This window comes from Chrysochloris asiatica, unplaced genomic scaffold (genome assembly GCF_000296735.1).
Source record: "Chrysochloris asiatica unplaced genomic scaffold, ChrAsi1.0 scaffold00241, whole genome shotgun sequence".
Classification (NCBI taxonomy): Eukaryota; Metazoa; Chordata; class Mammalia; order Afrosoricida; family Chrysochloridae; genus Chrysochloris; species Chrysochloris asiatica.
In genome coordinates, this window is record NW_006408759.1 from 1,507,934 (window position 1) to 1,522,276 (window position 14,343).

At 39.9% G+C, this 14,343-nt stretch overlaps 1 protein-coding gene across 1 annotated transcript in view; it reads left to right on the top strand.

Moving 5' to 3' along the window:
• Positions 1-1,449: 1,449 nt before the first annotated feature.
• UAP1 (UDP-N-acteylglucosamine pyrophosphorylase 1) overlaps positions 1,450-14,343 on the top strand; it is a 41,835-nt gene continuing 28,941 nt past the window's right edge. Inside the window, exon 1 of the mRNA XM_006873425.1 lies at positions 1,450-1,787. Within this exon, the coding sequence (XP_006873487.1) occupies positions 1,508-1,787 (280 nt within the window). The 5' untranslated portion in view covers positions 1,450-1,507. The remainder of the gene's footprint in view (positions 1,788-14,343) is intronic.

Here is a 14,343-nt window from a genome sequence, read left to right on the forward strand (position 1 = left end):
TTCACTGCTGTCACTCTTATTCCCTCTGCGACTAACCTGGTTCAGACCCTTCTTGCTGCGTACTTGCAGTTGTCTTTTGTTTTTGCTTCTAGGTGTCCCTTCATAGAGTCTGTCCTACATCACTCTTAGGTTCCTAAAGCATGGTGACACTGCCCAGTTTTGTAAGCCACTGTTGGCTACCTGTTACTTACACTGTTGTTCTTAAGTGCTGTTGAGTAGGTTCTGACTCATAGTGGCCCTCTAAACGCTTTCTGAGGCTGTAAATATTTGCGGAAGCAGTTTTAAGTCCCTCTGCATAGTTATCCAAGACAGTGGTCTAGTCTGTCACTACTGTGTTTCTCACCATTCTTCAAAGAATCTTAACTTTCTTTCTCTTCAGTACCTCACACCTGCTTTCTCCTCGTTGCCACCTGTGCTCTGCTTATTTCCTACTCTTAACTATGTAATCTACCCACCCACGGTTTTACCTACATTATATACTCCTCTTAGAAATGGCCCTCCTAGATCATGCTTCCTTTGTGGCCTCTTTTAGACAACACTTGTCTTCTGCATTTATCTGTACTATGCAAAGAGATTGAGTACTTCTCCTCACTTGCTTTCCTTAGCACTGTACAATTGGAGATGACATTACCATGAAATGCGCTTAAGAAGCATTGCCCTACTCGCTAATGGTTAGATGTGAAATGTATTTCTTTTTAACCAGGGTAGAAGTTATTAGAGATGATAGACATATTGAATTGCTTCTGTACAGAAGCAGCTACTGAGATGATATGTTATTTTCTTGATTCTAAGTCCTATATTGCTTTATTCTGAATGTTCTTGTTGTTGAGTACCATGGAGTCGGTTCCGACTCATAGTGACCCTCCGCAGGGTTTCTGAGACTGTAAATCTTTACGGGAGCAGAAAGGCTCATCTTTCTCCCGCAGAACAGCTGGTAGTTTTGAACTGCCAACCTTGGGGTTAGCAGCCTGATTCGTAACCACTACGCTATACAACACGGTTATTTATAACAGTAGAGATAAAAGGAGAGCAGTTGAAATAGCAGTCAAATAGCCTTCCAGTGATAGCGCAGTAGGCAGAGGACTTAAAAGAGTGTGAGCCCTGGAATCCAACTGCCTGGATTTATATCCCAGTTCCCCCAGCTGGGGAGGTTGCTTAACTTCTCTGTGGCTCTGTCTCCTCAATTGTAACATGATACTAGTAACAGCACCTATTTTAGAATTGCTGACAATTAAATGAGCTAAAGTATTTAAAGTATTTAGTGCAGTGCCTGCCATATGATACTAATTCTTGTCATACACATTTGATATGTTACAAATATTGAGTGATTCAAAGGCAGCAGTTAATTTCCCTAACATCATGTTTTAAAATATGTTCGTTTATAGGAGGAAACACCTTAAGTTTGGAGGCTGGATTTTGACCTGTTATTAATTCCTTGTATCTTTTCTTAGGTTTACAGGTGTAGGAGTTCACCCCGACTTTCACAGAGTGTGGCTACCTGAGCACTATGAACATTAATGACCTCACGTGCAAGTTGTCCAAAGCTGGGCAACCTCACCTGCTACAGTTTTGGAATGAGCTGGGAGAAGCCCAACAGATGGAACTTTATGGGGAGCTCCAGGCCATGAACTTTGAGGAGCTGAACTTCTTTTTTCAAAAGGCTATGGAAGGGTTCAGCCAGTCTTCCCATCAAGAGAAAGTGGATGCACGAATGGAACCTGTACCTCGAGAAGTGTTGGGCAGTGCTACCAGGGATCAAGATCAGCTCCAGGCCTGGGAAAGTGAAGGTACAAAGCATGTGCACATTTGTGCTAAGGTTTTTTAGGAGATACATTACAATTGCTAAAGTTAGATGGATCACGAAATGATTTCGATGCTTGTACCACCTAAACCTATGTGTTTCAGATTGTGTAGCCGAGACCTCTGCACTATCTCCCATTGATTGTTTTCTCGTTTCTGGTGCCCAATTCAAGGCTCTAATCATTCAAGCCTTAAATTGCTTCTAGTACCTTTCTCCCTAGTTTCTATAATTCTACTAGGTTTCTCTTCTTTAAGCACAAAATTAAATGTTTCATTTTGGGGGTGCTGTTTGGTGTATCAAGTCAATGCTTACTCAAAGTGACCCCATATCACAGAGTAGAACTGCCCGCACAAAGTTATTCTAGGCTATAATCTTCACAGAGGCACATCACCAGGTGTTTTCTTCCACAAAGCATCAGGGTGGGTTTGAACCACCGACTTTTCTGCCAACAGCTGAACACTTAACCATTACACCATCAGGACTCTACTTTGACCTGACCCTAGTCTATGTTTACAATCTTACCTCTGTACTTATCCCTGCTCCTAGTATCTCATACATTTCAGCCATACCACACAATCTTTCCCTGAACATTACATACGCCTTTCTTACCTTTGCTCATGCTTATTCTGGCCATTGCCTCTTTCTGACTGGGTCACCTTGGAAGGTCATCTGCTATTTGGTGAACTTACACTTATTCTTTAAGGTCCACCACACACATACTGTTCCATCCATGACCTTTTCATCATCGTTTTAAGTTGGGGTTAGTTCTTCATGCTATTCTATTCTACTCATGCTTGGTAAAGTAGAGGGTCAGAGAAAAAGAGGAAGACCCTCAATGACATGGATTGACACAGAGGCTCAAACATAACAATTGTGAGGATGGCACAGGACTGGGCAGTGCTTCATTCTGTAGTGCAGAGCATCACTATCTGTTGGAGCCAGGTCAGTGGCACTTATCATCAACAACATCAACAGTACTGTTGTAAAAAGAAGTATGTCTGTCTTCCTTGTACAATGAAGAGCAGTTCTTGTCTCATTGCCTGTGTTTGTCACTGTAAGAAAAATGATACCAAACCATTCCTCCCAGAGCACTCACAGCTGGGTTTGAGAATTCACTGCAGTGGCCACACAGAAGTCAGAAACCATACTCATGGGGTCAGACACAATAATGGGGTTCATTAAGGAAGTTTGTTGTTGTTGTTAGCTGCCATCAAGTTGGTACCAATCCTGGACCAACCTCACTATTGTTACCACGCTTGAGCCCATTGATGCTGCCACTTGGCCAATCCATCTCTTCCTCTTTTTCTCTGACCCTCCACCTTACCAAACATGATATCCTTCTCCAGCGACTGGTCCCTCCTGACAATATGTCCAAAGTATGAGAGGCGAAGTTTGGTCATCTTGGTCTCTAAGGAGCATTCTGGCTGTACTTCCAACACAGATCTTTTGATTCTTTTGGCAGCCCATGGCACTTTCAGTGTTCATAGTCACATAGTATTGTGAACAGGACTTTGCATTTATAGCTAGCTAGTCAATAAATGTTTTCTGAATTGACTCAGTGCTTTTTCTTCTGAAGCATATTAGTTAGTCCTTTTGAGAAGGCACAATAACTCAAAAGTAGCTTTCTGGGTAGAGATGAGAGCTGTGGTTTTTATAATCTATTACTTATAAGGCACAACAACAACTAAAACTCTTTACTAATAGGTCAACTGTGTAATGCACTCCAGGCCTTTAAGTGTTTGTGCTTCTTGTCAGATCTGAACTTCATTTCTTCAATGTGTAGACTGTGGTTTGACTAGTAATGTTTTTCCTTTTTAACATTACTTTATTGCACAAATCAGATCAAAACAAAAGTATAGTATAGAAATTGCCTATAACCTCATCTAATCAATTTTTTTTTACTTCTTACATTATCACCTAGTTCTTGGTTATATGCACATATTTTCTTTTATATATTTGTGGCACTGAAAGATAAGCATTGGATAGCTAACCAAAATGTCGGTGATTCAAACCCACCAGTCGTTCCTTGGAAACCCTATACAGGGTCGCTATAAGTTGGAACTGACTCAACGGCACTTAACAACAATAATATTATAGATAATAATTTTATATTTTCACCATGCTAAGGAGCTCTGGTAGCATACTGGTTATGAATCGGCCTGCTAACCTCAGGGTCAGCAGTTCGAACCTACCAGTTGTTCCGCGGGAGAAAGATGAGGCTTTCTGCTCCCATAAAGATATACAACCTCAGAAACCCTGTATAGGTTCGCTATGAGTCAGAAATGACTCTAAGATACATAACAACAACATGACTGTTTATTTTTACTTCCATTCTGGTTCCCTTCTTCCCTCTTGCTCCACTCCCTCCAAAACCAAACAATATTGATTTACTATATCCTTTTTTCAGACTACTGGTGGTAAAGATGTTAACGTGTTCAGCTGTGAACTGAAAGAATGTAGGTGTCAAACCACTAGCTGCTGCAGGGGAGAAAGATGTGGCAATCTGCTTCCTTAGAAATTTCAGCTTTTGAAACCCTCTGGGTAGCTCGCCTCTTCCTCATAGAACCACTCTGAGTCAGAATCAACTCAATGACAGCGAGTTTGTTATGTGTCCTTCTTTGCATCTTTCTCTAGCGTCACAGATTTCCCTGATTTACCCCAGAGTCCTAGAGGTTCCATTACTGGAGAAGCTGTCTTTTGTGGGGTGGGGAATGGATACCAAACAGGTAGGTCTCCAACTCCTGCTTCCCACTAATAAAGAACAATTCTGTTGTTACCCGTTTGATGTATTTGATCTTTATATAAGGTTTCATTTCCAAGGGTTTGAAGATTAAAAACATTTTGAAAACAATTGGAGTATCTTCAAGGTGTAGCCCCTTTTAGATCTGAGAAGGTAGTGGCTAGCCTTGCATTGTACTTAGAACAGGACTTACTAAGCTGTGAGACTTCCACATGAATCCTTCTGAATGGAGAGCTTTTGTGATACTATGACGCTTACTAATTGTGGATTCATTCACTTCTCTGGGCTACTCAGGCCTCTTTTACCGTATAATATCCTTGTTGTTAAATTCTGTGAGTTGGTTCAGACTCTGCGACCCTGTGTAGGGTTTCTGAGGAATGGCTGGTGGGTTTGAGCCATTAACCTTGTGGTTCTCAGTCCAGTGATTTTCCTACCGTGTCACATCATAGAGCCTTATATTTCTTCTTGGAATTTTAAGATTGTCTCAGTCAACTCTTACAGAAAGTCAAAGCCTTGACCTTATATAATATAATTAGCAAATTAAGACTTCCTATAATTTGAGTATGGTGTGGCGCTAGGGGTTAATGCACCAGAATACAAAGTCGGCAGTTCAAGCTCAACAGCTGCTCCTTGGAAACCCTATACAGGGTCGTTATGGGTCTGAATCAACTTGATGGCACTTGACAACAGCAACAACATAATTTGAGTATGTAGATAATGTTTACCAATCTTTTATGACCTCTTTACTGGCATTGGTAGAACTAGTCTACGTTTGTGATTTTTCATTTAAATTAAAATCCAGAATGATTAGATTGGAGCCAAGTACAGCATAAACATTGTGCCCGGTCCTCTGTCATCCTCACGATTGTTGTTCTACTGAGCCCATTGCTGCTGCTGCCACTGTGGCAATCCATCTCATTGGGGGTCTTCCTCTTTTTCGCTGACCCTCCACTGACCCTCCTTCTCCTAGGGACTGGTCGGTCCCTCCTGACAGTATGTCCAAAGTATGAGAGATGTAGTCTGGCCATCCTGGCTTCTAAGGAGCATCTGGTTGTACTTGTGACACAGATTTGTTTATTGTTTTGGCAGTCCATGGTACTTCTAAATATTCTTCTCCAACACCATAACTCAGATGCATCAATTCTTGTACGGTTTTCCTTAGTCACTGTCCAACTTTCACATACATATGAGGTTATTGAAAATACCATGACTTACGTCAGGTGCACCTGAGTCCTCAAACTGACATCTTTGCTCTTGAACACTTTAAAGAGGTCTTGTGCAGAAGATTTGCCTAATTTTTCATTTCTTGACTGCTGCTTCCAAGCCAAATAAAGTCTTTGGCAACTTTAATATTTTCTTCACATACTGTGATGTTATTATCTATTGGTCAGTGGTGAAAATTTTTGTTTTCTTTACACTGGTGTGCAATCCAAACTATAGGCTGTACTATGTGATTTTCATCAGTATTTTAAGTCTTCTTGACTTTCAGCAAGCAAGGTTGTATCATCTGCATATTGCAAGTTGTTAATGAGTCTTCTTCCAATCCTGATGCCATGTTCTTCTTCATAAAATCCAGTTTCTCAGATTATTTGCTCAGCGTACATAATGAATAAGTATGGTGAAAGACTACCATGCCGGCACACAGCTTTCCTGCTTTTAAACCATTCAGTACCTCTTGTTTTGTTTGAACAACTGCCTCTTGGTCTATGTACAGGTTCCTCATGAAGTTCTTGAACTCACTGGTAGCATTTTACAGTATTTTCTTTCAAACTCAACTTTAGTATTATGGTTTACAAACAGTTCTGCAACCTGACTAGTATTATAGTAGGTTTATTTTACTTTAAAGCAATACATGTGTATTCTAGAGAATTTAGAAAATACTAAGAAAAGTACAAAAGGGGAAAAAAATACAAATCTGTACTGTTCTGTCATCCAGTGTTAAATATGAGGACATTCAAAATGTTCCTGGAACAGTTCCATTATCTTCCAATCCCATTGTCTCATGAATTGATTATTATGAAAAATTTCATGTATATTTTGAAATGCATATTTAGAGACAAAACTAGTATAGTATAATGAACCCTCATATATGCAGCATAGTGATTAAACAACTGCCAGATTTGTGCCACTTTTGCCTCATCTACCCCATTTTCTATCCTTTTTATTTGCTCAAGTATTTTTAGGAAAATCCCAAACATCATGTTAATCTTTACTCTCAGATGCTTCAGCATACTTCTCTAAATACATAAGATATTTAATTGCTAATCATTATGTGTCCTTTTTATGCTCATTAAAAATGACAGTAATCCCTCAATAACAAATACCTAGGTCATATAGTGATTTCCTTGATTGGTCTCATTTTTGTGCTTAATGTTTTAGGGAAAGAGTTAATCCACAAAATTACATTGTTGTTAAGTGCCATTGAGTTAGGGTTTCAGAGACTGTAATCTTTCCGGGAGCAGAAAACCTCAGCAGCTGTTGGCCTCTAACCACCAGCTTTGTGATGAGCATTCCAGTTCTTTCCATACAGCGCCACCTGGGCGCCCTCCTGTATAAAATAGTGTCAGCTACATAATGTGATGAAGTTCAAGACTTAAAATCTGATGAACTTCGTGGATCACTTTCCTTTATTTCCTCCAGTTGCATGCCCAGTCCCCACCTCCTCTTGTCTCGGAGTACTGACAATCTAAATGAAAGTCTGGCAGTGCTCTACTTCAAAAACATCGGTGTATCCCTCCTCGTTTCAGTCACATGCCCTAGGTAAAGTATGTGAATGGGGACAACATTGTCAGTTGTAGCTTCCAACAATGGATTATCTAACATAATAACAAAAGCACAAACAGCAAAAGACAAAATATATATATGGGAATTAATAAAATTCTAAACTTTTGTTCATTGTTGTTACTGTTAAGTGCCATCGAATCAGTCTTGATTCATAGCGATCCAGCATAGGGTTTCCAGGGTGACTGGTGAGCTTTGAACAACTGGTCTTGTGGTTCGAACCCACCTTGCAGTCATGTGCATTAACCTGCAGTGCAAAAAAAATGAAAAGATAAGCTACTGACTTGGAGAGTATCTTGAGGAACCAAAAATCTGATAAAAACCTAATAAACCAAAAGATATATAAAACTTTGACAATTTAACAAACAAAAACACAAATAACTTGGTTATAAAATGGACAGAGGACTTAAATAGACATTTTGTAGGTCACCAAACCTATGAAAAGATGTTCAGCATCTCTAGCTGTCAGAGAGATGCAAATTAAAATCAGAGTGAGATGCAAATCAAAACTACAGTGTAAGGTACCATGTTACTCCCACTAAGAGTGTTAAGATGGAAAAACAACAACAAATAACAAATGGTGAGAATGTGGGGAAATTGGGACCCCCTGGTGTGGCGCTGTGGGTTAATACGCCAGACTGCAAAACCATTTGAACTGCAAGGTCAGCGGTTTAAGCTCACCAACAGCTCCTCAGAAACCCTATACAGGGTTGCTACGGGTCAGAACCGACTCAACGGCACTTAACAACAACAACAACATCCATTGCTAGTGGGGCTGCAAAATAATACAGCTCTGTGGAAAACAATGTGGTAGGTCCTGAAAAAACTAAAATTAGAACTATGTTGCTGCTGTTAAGTGCTGACGAATTGGTTCCAACTCTTAGTAACCCTGTATAGGATTTCCAAGGTGCAGCTTGTGAGTTTGAACAACCAACCTTGTGGTCGAGTGCTTTTCCTACAGTGCCACAGAAATTCCAGTCCTATGTATATACGCAAAAGACTTGAAAGCAGAGACTCAAAGAGCGATGTGTACACCAGTTCATTACAGCACTATGCACAATAGCCAAAAGGAAACAACCGAAATAATCAACAGATGAATGGATAAACATAAATATGGTGCAAACCTACAATGGAATACTACTCAGCCAGTAGGAGAAATGATGTTTTAATACATGCTACACGAGGTGCAATGGGTTCGTGCACTAGACTGCAAAGTCGGTTTGAACTGCAAGGTTGGTGGTTCAAATTCACCAGTTGCTCCTTGGAAACCCTCTGCAGGGTTACTATGGGTCAGAAATGACAGGATGGAACTTAACAACAACAGCAATATGAATATTGTTGAAGATACTCTGTGAGTGAGATAAACAAAGCATAAAAGAATAGATATTGTGTGACTCATTTACATGAAAAGGCAAGGCAAATATAAATAGACCAACGTCAATTAGTTACCAGGAACAGAAAGAAGGGCAAAGAGAAAGGATTAATAGTGATGGAAAATCACATTGATTAAGGGTAGGTTGTACAATTGATGTTTTAAATTGCTGTCATTAAGTTATATACCTATGAAAAGCTAACTTGGCAGAAGTTGTATGATATAACAAGAAAAAAAAAAAAAAAGAAAAGCCAAAACCACAAAAGGAGTAGCTACTGAGGCTGCTCATGTATAACCAAATTCTTCATGGGATTTGGTTCCTTAGTTTGGAAGTTTAGGATCATGATTTCATGGAACATCCCAGTTCATTTGCCTAATGCGGTGTAATGTCCTGTCTGGCCATAGTCTTTGTAACTCCCACCAAACTACTTTTTCCTCATGGGTTTGGATAAGAGAAGATGGGGGAAGATACCAAAAGGATGGCATGATTCAGCTGTGGATGTTAACAGAGTTAATTGTCATTGTGAAAACTAGAAACTAGTTTTATGGGTATAAAATGAGCCATCTCAGATGCAAGAGTGGGGATCTCATTAACGTCAAAGAAGAGCCAGGAATGGAGCATGGCTTTTTGACCCCGAGATCACCAGCATTGAACCTCCTTGACCTCAGAACAGAACACCGTGACACCAGAGAAATAGCAGAGAAGCAGCAGAACCAAGAGTTAGAGGAGACAGTGCAGTGGGCTTTCCAGCCCATGCAGCAGGAGACTTGTATGCAGAGTGAGATGCCTCCAGGCTCTTAATTGGGGGAGCTAAATTTGTTGACCCACTGAGCTGTAGTCAAGTGCCTTCAGACTGAGGCTTGTGATGATGTGGTGTGTCCTCTGGGTATTTGCCTGCAGCCCTAAGAGAGCTTTGTAACATTGGCAGGGCAGAGAGAGAGGCCTGTCTGTGGGCATGACTGAAGGAGAGGCTGTCCCAATTGGAAAAAGTGCTGTGAGCATTTGGTGATCCTGCACTGCCACTTCCCTAAGAAGCCCTGTAACTAAGCATGATGTCTGAGTTCTGTGTGGCCCTTGGCAATTGATTACTGAAGCCAGATGAGAAGTGGAGAGTTCTGTGGGAGGATGCTTGGTGCCACATTTTTACACGTAATAGCATGGGTAGTGCTTCCGTTCTACCTTGTAGTTCATTGTGTCTGAGGTTTTAACAGCTTGTAAACAGCCATCCAAGGTACAACAATTGATCTCTGTTCATCCGGAGCAATAGACGATAAAGGAACGTCAGAAATAGAAGGATATGGAATGTGTGCTTAATTGCCTCCATGAGCAACTGCCTCCTTTGCCATGAGACCAGACCTGAAAATTGGGCCTGGCTACCACACTAAGCATTTTCATCAGAGATTCCATTGAGGGATCCTAATGAAAGGGAGGGACATGCAAAAAAGAATTTCAAATTCTCAGGACTCGATTTTCTTGAGCCACGGAGGGTGTGTGAACCCCTGAAACTATTGCCTTGAGAGAACCTTTAAACCTTAAGCCAAAAATATCCCCTGAATTCATCTTAAAACCAAACAGTGCTGTTAAGTGCCAACAAGTTAGTTCTGAGTCATAACGACCTTGTATAGGGTTTCTGAGAAGCAGCTGGTAGGTTTGAACCACCAGCCTTGAAGTTAGCAGTGCAGTGCTTATCCTATTTAAAAAGATCAGCTTTGAGCATTGTACCTTTTTAAGTACTTGAGCATTTTTCATTTTCCATTATCTATATGAGATGAAATTGACAACAGCAGTACAAAAAACGAAATAGGAACCTTGGGGGGGGGCGTGAATTTATGTTAATGGGGGAGGAACAACTCAGAAAAGGAAGCTGAGAATAGCTGCTTAATTTGAATAATGGAATCAGTGTCACTAAATTATACATTTCAAAATTGTTGAATTGGTGCATGTTTTGCTATGTATTTTCTCAAAACAACAAAATTTAAATAAGTATTACTTCCTTCATGGAGGAGTGGAAGGTGAAGAAAAGTGTATAGGACCATATTTGTGAGAATGATTATTTCAGCCATACTTAGTTCTCACTCTGACCTGGATTGTTTTTGTTTTAAATCTGATTGGATCTGTTATTATCGCTTGTGTCACATAAGAGATAAAAAGGATGATATCGTGACATACTTTCAGGTTTTTCCTTGTTTTTTTTTTTTTTTTTAATTTCCATAGACGTTTGGGGGCAAGAGAAGTTGATAATTCCCTAATTGTCACATGGATTAAATGCATTTATAGCCCATTAGCATTTGCTCAAATAGGTGCAGTGCTTCACATCTCAACTTTATGTTATTATAGTAAATACCGGTACAGTTTGAAATAGTATGTTATTGCCATATAGCCAAAAGCTTGCTGAATGTTACTAGTCCACTTAATTTCATGTAGTATTTTACCTGTCATTATATGATGCATATTCACATATGTGTTACATACTTTTGGCAAACATTTCAGCTTTATTATAGTAACAGTCAAAGTGAGTGAGTACTTCAGCTGGTGTATACATAATTTGACATTAACAACAGCTGTTCTTGAATTGCAGCTGGACTTTGATACTCTCTTTCCTCACATATTTTTTGTCTGCTCATAAATGACATATGTAAACAAAAGAGGTTAATACAGAAATATTTTTACCACAAATATAAGTGTAAGCCAAAATGTATTCCTACAAAATCAGACACCTTTATTAAAAAGAAATATTAAAATGTGAAGCTGTTGTTTTTTGACATATACTCCATCTTGATCTGTACACTTCCGAAGGCAGTGCTTATCTTTCTAACCCAGGAGTGGGGAACATCCAGCCCTCAGGCGGCACAAGGCCCCAGAAATCCTTTGTTCTGGCCTTGTCAAGGGAACCAAAGTTCCAGCCATCACATTAGGGATGAGTTGATTAAATGTTTGATCAAATATAGCAGGCTAATTTTTAGGTTGATAATTTTGTATGGCCCACAGATGATGTTATAAATATCCAAATGGCCCTTGTCAGAAAAAAAGGTTCTCCACCTCCCCTCCCCGCTTTAATGATTCACTGAAGAATTCTGCGCTCTTCAGTTTACACCATGTGAAAACAGCAAGTTTTAGGCATCCTCAAGGGATTAAGTTTGTGTTCCTTTTAAATTTTCTTTGAATTTTGGGAACAACAACAAAAAAAGTCTGAAGGGGCACAATCAGGGCTGTAGGGTAGATAAGTAAGGTTTCCAAAAAAAAAATTCTTAAGTACAACAGTCCTTTCTACCCACCAATAATCAGCAGGTGAACTGTTGTGATGGAAACGATTCCTTGGTGCAACTTTCTTGGTCTTTTTCTCACTAATACAGTTTACAGTTTAAAAAAAAACTTTTTGGATCATTCTGTGTCCTACGAGAAAATTTGTCAAGATCCTCTGGAATCCCCAAAACCTATAACCTTCCAAGCTGACCTCTTGGCTCTGAATTTAACTGGCCCAGCAGATTCCCTTGGAAACCACTGTTTGGATTGGACTTTTTTTTTTTTTCGTGGAAGGCACTCTAATGAGATGAACCACACCAAACCACTGTCATTAATTGAGTTGAAGTTGATTCAAACTCACAGAGACCTTGTGTAGGCTTGCTGAGGCTGTAATCTTTATGGGAGCATAAAGCCTCATCTTTCTCCCAAGGAGTGGCTGGGGGCTTGAACTGTCTACCTTAGTCCTATGCTTATCCTACAGCAGCACCAGGCCTCTTTCTAATAAGACTAAGACAAGTATATTACTATTATTGAGAAAACTCGTCTGCAGCCATCTACTGATTGCCAAGACATGTTTAAACACTTTTTGTTTGGAATAAACCTCTGTATGTGTGGCGCTGTGGATTTAATGCGCTGGACTGCAAGGTTGGTTTGAACAGCAGGGTTGGTGGTTCAAGCTTACCAGCCACTCCTCAGAAACCCTATACAGAGTCACTGTGAGTTGGAACTGACTCTATGGCACTTAACAACAACAATGTATTACCCAGAGACCTAGTAGCAATACTTTTTGACTTATCCTTGGGTATGAGTTGTGTTACTAGTGTTATAGTTGTGGTTCAGTGGAGATAAGATGTAAATGTAAATCTGCCTGGAAACATATTCCAGGCAAACATAATCCCAATGCCACCCTTAAGAAATGGTCATCAGATGGGTTACCAAGTCAACAGTTGAAAAAAAAAAAAAAAAAAAGAATTGAACAAGTATTGCAGATGGGAGTTTAAGACATGAATGATGCCATTTATTTTAAGAAAGAATGAGGCCATCATGAACTGCTGGTACCTTACAATTGGGAAACTTGAGAAAGCTAACATGGAGTAGTTGAGGGGGAATTGATTGAAAAAGAAAAGTGTATATGGGTGATTCTGATTGTTGGTTAGAGCCTGTGGACAACTCTGCATTGATTGTGTGTGGCCATCAGAGAGCAGGAGCTGAGACATGGAGCTCACTCTCTCTCACCTTTCCCAGGGAAGGTCTTCGCAGGAAGACTTCTCCGGAAGTCTTTGGACTGAGGATAAAAGTAAGAATGGAATAGTCAGAATGACTAGAGCCACATTAACAGTAAAGCAACTTAAAACACATGTGCTATATGAGTCATATAAATATACAAAAAGAACAAAGACCCCTGTGTCCAGAATACTTATCTAGGACTTCTTTTTGAAGATGTTGAGAAATATTTCTGACTCCAGCACTGTTTGTGGTATATAAGTGTATGGACAGAATATAGTTCTTGACCTACTTTTTTAAAAGGTGCAAAACCTAACTGGAACAGACATGAGGTTATGTATAAACTTTATTTATTCAACTTAATGTGACCTGTGGGCATAGGCTATTTTATGTATATGCTATTCTTTTCCTAAATTTGAATCGTTCCACATTCTGTATCAAATATGATACAACATGTTTAGATAAGGGACTGTGGGACTACATTTTAAAATAACACTTTTTGGAGATCAGTGGCGGCAGAATTAAATTTGTGCCCTAGAAACCTTGGCTGCTGTGATGATTTAGAGGATAACCAAATGCCAAACACATTTTAAAACGGCCTTTTATGATTCCTTGATCCTCCCAGATTCCTGCTGGTGCTTTAATCTCATCAGTCTGTTGTCCTTTGATGGTGCCTACTAAAAGTGGTCACTTACCTGGAATACTGGTAGAAATGTCACTGTTTGGGAGGTTTTAGAGAATGTTGGTTTGTTCCTGCTCATCAGCCTTTCTGTGGTAGTAGGTGGTAGTAGGTTAGACAGACAAAATAGGGCAGCATCATCTCTCCTGAATTCTGTGAAAATGGAAAGAAAGGGCAACAAGGAAATTGAAAGGAAAGGAAAGTTTATGCTCCTAAAACTGATAGGGCTGTATGCATTCATTATCTGTTAAGTGTTTGGGTGTGACAGAGAAACTGCCCAAAGTCTACACTCCAGAATTAGTGTAATGTGGTGGATAGGCCCTGGTGTAGGGTTCTAATCTTCTTTCACATTTCCTAGTTATGTTGTCTTGAGGCAAGACCCTCAACTTCTTTGAACCCATTATCTCTAAAATAGGGAAAATAGTATCTCTTTCCCTTGTTGTTGTTGTTGTTAGGTGCCATCGAGTCGGAACCGACTCATAGCGACCCCATGCACAGCAGA